This window comes from Engraulis encrasicolus, chromosome 1 (genome assembly GCF_034702125.1).
Source record: "Engraulis encrasicolus isolate BLACKSEA-1 chromosome 1, IST_EnEncr_1.0, whole genome shotgun sequence".
In the NCBI taxonomy this organism is placed as follows: Eukaryota; Metazoa; Chordata; class Actinopteri; order Clupeiformes; family Engraulidae; genus Engraulis; species Engraulis encrasicolus.
The window spans coordinates 8,387,542-8,392,541 of NC_085857.1; the positions used below are offsets into that span (position 1 = coordinate 8,387,542).

Here is a 5,000-nt window from a genome sequence, read left to right on the forward strand (position 1 = left end):
ACATCTATTCAGAGAAGATTTTACTCTCTTTTCTCATTCTTATCACATTATAAATGGAAGCGATAATATGATTGGTTGTAATGTCGTTTCACCACTAATCCTAAGCAAGTGTAACCTAATTGTTTTTAAAATGTAACTTGAAGCTTCCCAAAGAGGTCATCGGAGTGCTTCTGGGTCTTCACCTTTTTCCCTCCGTGCTCATCAGTGTAGGGGCTCTCAACCTAGGTCCAGGTAGAGAAATTCTGAGGCGCTCAAGGTTACAATTTTTACTTTTTATTTGTATCCAAATATAAAGTGTAACCTTGAGTGCGATTTTGAATACAATTTTTATTTGGCTACAAATAAAAAGTAAAAATTGTAACCTTGGAGTGCCTCAGAATTTCTCTACCTATAACATGAAACGTGTTCAACTTAACTCAGTTCTTCACTCAAATGATGTTTTTTATTTTTTCTGTGAACTCCGACTGCTGAGCCTAATTAGCCGGTTAAAGTCGGTGACCGAAAATTCTGTACCTGCCATTTACAATTCCCTGTCCTGTTGCGCGTCTTTCTCTGCCTCTGAAACAAGTTATGTCCCCGTTTTACAGTCCCTCCAGTTTTTCGCGATTCAGTCAAATTCAATGATATTCCGCATAATTTCACGATGCCACGTAATTCCTGTAAAGCCGCATTTTTCCCGCAAATTTTCCCCTTTGTCCCCTTCAACATTCTGTGGAGTTTATTGATTTATATTTGCGTCCAAAAAATTAAAATGTGACTTCAATACCACCGGAGACGAAAACCAATAGGAAGCATTTTTGTTAATATGTCACTGAAACATTGAAAAAGAATTGCCTGCTATTTCGGAAGTCGCGACCCTCATCTCAGCTGTTCCGCGTCTCTCTCCCTCACACATACACGCAGGCGTCGGTGCTGCACACCCGTGACCTTTTTTTTTAACAGCAGTAGCCTACTTTTCAGTGCAGTCCTGGCTGGAAAAAGTATTGTTGCCCATTTATCCATGACGAAGAGGTGTATGCAGTCATGAAATGGTGGCGGTGCTGTCGCACAGTAGCAAACATCTTACATTTTTGCGCAACTTCTCCACTCTCCCCTGTCGCTTTCATGAGCATGCTACCCGACGGTCGTTGGCTGATCTTTTTTCAATGTTCGCTAATGTTTGTAATTTAAGGGTCTATGTCTATGCGCAGGCACAAGCCTTCTGATAACAATCACTGTAGTGCCGATCGCAAAGGATTCGGAAGTGTGGAGTTTTGCAACTTATTTCAGTCAAGGACACCGAGATAGGAAGTGAACGGCCCTTCCACGCTTTGCACTGTGTTATTGCAATAAAGTCTTGCGAATCCATGCAACCATGCACACAACCATGTCAACGAGAGCGTGTATGGTTTTAGAATGCTTAGGCTCCCGCCACACAATGTTAGTTCCTGCCCTTTGCATTGTACATTTTCCCTAACATGATGGTGTGTTTGCTTGTTTTATTGACAGACGCTAATCACCCAGACGAGGGCCAAGCAGGCCGCCACGATGAGCGAGATCGAGTGGCGAGGGCGCGTGGTGCCCGTGAAGATCGACAAGGCGCGCATCTTCCTCCTGGGCCTGGCTGACAACGAGGCCGCCATCGCTCAGGTCAGTCTCATTTCTTAATTTCCCGCCATTGCTCAGGTCAGTCTCATTTCTTTAATTTCCCGCCATCGCTCAGGTCAGTCTCATTTCTTAAAAACAATGACTGCTGTGCAGAGAACTGCAGCCTCTGCAACTGAACTAGAAAGCAGAAACGAGTCATATATGCCTGTTAACATTGCCGCTCTGGGCCTTTTAAAGGCTCACCACTGCAATTAGCAGCTTAACCAGGTATGCAGCACTGAAAGGGAATACCGGTACTGTACTCAGAAATGAAGAAGGAATGTAATGTGTTCCTCTGTCCTACTCAGACAGCAGTTCTCTCACTCTCACACATAAGCAGTGATTAGAGCGCGGAGGACGGCCTGTCTCCTCTCTTCTAAAGGGAGACGCCCAAGGTGGATCTGCTTTTATTTTTAAATTCAGCTCTGTCTAGACTAGCCTGGTTCACACCAGACGGTGTGTGTGTGTAGCTTTAGCGCCCCCTGGCGGAGCAGAGCTACACACACTACCGTCTGGTACACAGCCATAGAGCACGCTCCGTCTCCAACCAGAAAATAGACGGAGCATTTATGTCTTAAATATAAACGGTAACTCACATTGAGGAGTCACAAGACAGATTAGAGACTATATTGACTCTTTAAAGATTAACAGGAAGGTTTTTGAAGGAATTTGTTGGTGAGGAGGCCGTGCAGAAGCAATACATTCTCAGCCTATTTTCTGGTTGGAGACGGAGCGTGCTCTATGGCTGTGTACCAGACGGTAGTGTGTGAAGCTCTGCTCCGCCAGGGGGCGCCAAAGCTACACATACACCGTCTGGTGTGAACCAGGCTATGTCTAGACAGTGCTCACCATCAGATCTGATGGCTGTATTGTTGGTGATAGGACCAAGTATATCCACTAGGTGGAGCTATTGGGTCACTACAAACCTCAGCTGTATATTAATCAATGGCTCTGCTGCAAAACAGACATAGGCAGCGGGCCAGAAATCATAGCTCATCTAGAAAATGAGTTTCGTTGTGACCGTTTAGTGGCAACTTAAAAACATGTTTTCTTGATCAATTTGGGGGTGCTGAATCCAAATCTGCCTGTTGCCACGGCGTCAGCCTGCACGTTTGGCCACCACAAGGGGCGCTATATTCATTTTTGCTTATTTATGGGTAGAAACAGAGTTTTTAAAGTTTTCTTTCCTGTTCAGTTAAAACATTTTACAGATTGCTTTGTATTGGGGGGGTGGGGGGGGGGGGGGGGGGGGGGGGTACAGGGGGCTAGACTCAAGATGGAAGAAAACACCAAAATATGACACATAGGCTGCGGAACACAAATCATAGCTCATCTGGAAAATGAGTTTTGTTGTGACCTCTTAGTGGCAACTTAAAAATATGTGTACTTGGTCAATTTGGGGGTGCTGAATTCAAATCTGTCTGTTGCCAGGGCATAAACCTGCTCCCTTGGCCACCACAGGGGGCGCTACTTCGGTTTTTACCTTATTTACTGTATATACCGATAAGTGCACAGAAAAGTACACGTATAGATTTGGCACAAATGTTCATTATTGTGCACTCTTTTTAAAAATGCCCTTGGCCGCGCAGAAAATCCAAGCTGGCGGCCATATTTTAAGATGGCCACCCTCTGCACTTATAATGAGGCCACGAATCATAGAGGTAGAAAATAACACTAGAGAGGACACAGCAATTTGCGACAGCACTGGGAAATGGCAGCTGGAGCTTCCTAACTTCCGTAGGTAGTGTAGGTACCTTCGGGCAATGCAAGTCAATGGAGAACACGCCCACCCCTGTCAAAAAATTGACTAAAACTGTGTGAATATGAAGTAACACATTAATCAAACACCATATTTGAAATGGCAGGCTAAATATCTACTAAAATCATATGAGTCGATAAAATACATTTAAAAATCAAATAATATCTTTTATGAACATAATTAGCAACACACTTCAACTATTGTCCTTGTATAGTGTGTTGGTGGACATTTTCACATGATTAAGCCATTTTTGACAGAGGTGAGCCTCGCTCTCCGTTAATTTCCAGTGCTCTGATCTACCTACAGATAATGGCCGCTACAGATTGCTGTAAAAGGGGGGCGGGGTCCTCTCTAGTGTTATTTTCTACCTCTATGCCACGAATAGCTTTAATTATGATAGCATGAAATACTGCAAATGTTACCTACAATCCACTTTTGAAAGAAGAGCATTGACCATTGATAAAATCCAAATGGCCACCGCTTTCAATATGGCCACCCTCTCCACTTATAAATAAGGCAAAGAATCGTTCACTTAGTGATGTAAACATTCAATTTGGCACACAATGTTCTATAGAATACACCCTTTTAAAAAGTGTGATGGCCACCAAAAGGATCCCAAGTGGCCACCATTTTTCAAGATGGCCACCCACCTCAGAAGACCAAGAACTGTTCACATTCGCACCCTTGTTCATTAGAATATACTCTTTGAAACAACAACATTGTTCACACGTTTCGAGATGCTATCCCCTCCACCAACAATTACTAATGCTAACTAACATATATGCAATTACTTCAATGAAATCAACAAATTACTGAAGAACAATACTGTATAGGCTACATGTTACAGTCTGAAAAGGATATGTGATTTCATATTCAAAAACATCAGTCACAAATACTAAAACTGCACAATATAATGTCAAAATCTTGACAGGACTGAAGTAAAAGGATTAAGCAGAACTGTACTTCACATGTGCAACTTCACTAGACTATGCATATAAGACCAAGCCTGAGGCATGTGCACCTGCCACACTTAACGAACTACTCTTTGCAATGGCTGCCCTGATCATTCTTTGCCAATCTTCTCCCGTCAGTTGGATTTAATTTCTTTGAGTTCTGGTTGGCATATGCTTCAAAACCCACAGGCACTCTGCTTGATTTGTTGCATATTATGTAGTGTGTTGTTGCATATTATGTAGTGTGTTGTATCAGTGCTGCTGCTGTTGGAGGGATGTCTTCACATGGCCTTTCTGCAAAATAGTTAATGGCTCGCATCACTCATACAATCTGCAGTGCTGAACTTTACTTTATCATTGGTTTTGAAGGCTGTGACCATGTCACAGCATGTAAAAGCATGGCAGAACAGCATGTATTAGGCCTTCTCTTGTGCAATTGTGTTGTAAAGTTTGTGGATGACAATGAATTGAAGGCTCTGGGTGTGGCCACACATCAGCCTTAAATGTTGCACATCTAGACTTGAGTGGAGAATATTGCCATTGGTATAATTTGGCAGGGAAAAGTAAGAAAAGGTCACTCCATGCATTAACTTTCTTTTATTATTACACAGACGTGGTTCGGCGATCTGCCTTACCATAATTTAGCATGGGAAAAGATGTGG

General features: G+C 43.0%; 1 protein-coding gene across 2 annotated transcripts in view; it reads left to right on the forward strand.

The window, feature by feature from the left end:
* The window catches only part of srp68 (signal recognition particle 68), a 34,658-nt gene that overhangs the window by 11,189 nt on the left and 18,469 nt on the right, over positions 1 to 5,000 (forward strand). For both annotated transcript variants that reach the window (XM_063196268.1, XM_063196271.1), the window contains exon 8: positions 1,489 to 1,629. In XM_063196268.1, the coding sequence (XP_063052338.1) occupies positions 1,489 to 1,629 (141 nt within the window). The remainder of the gene's footprint in view (positions 1 to 1,488; positions 1,630 to 5,000) is intronic.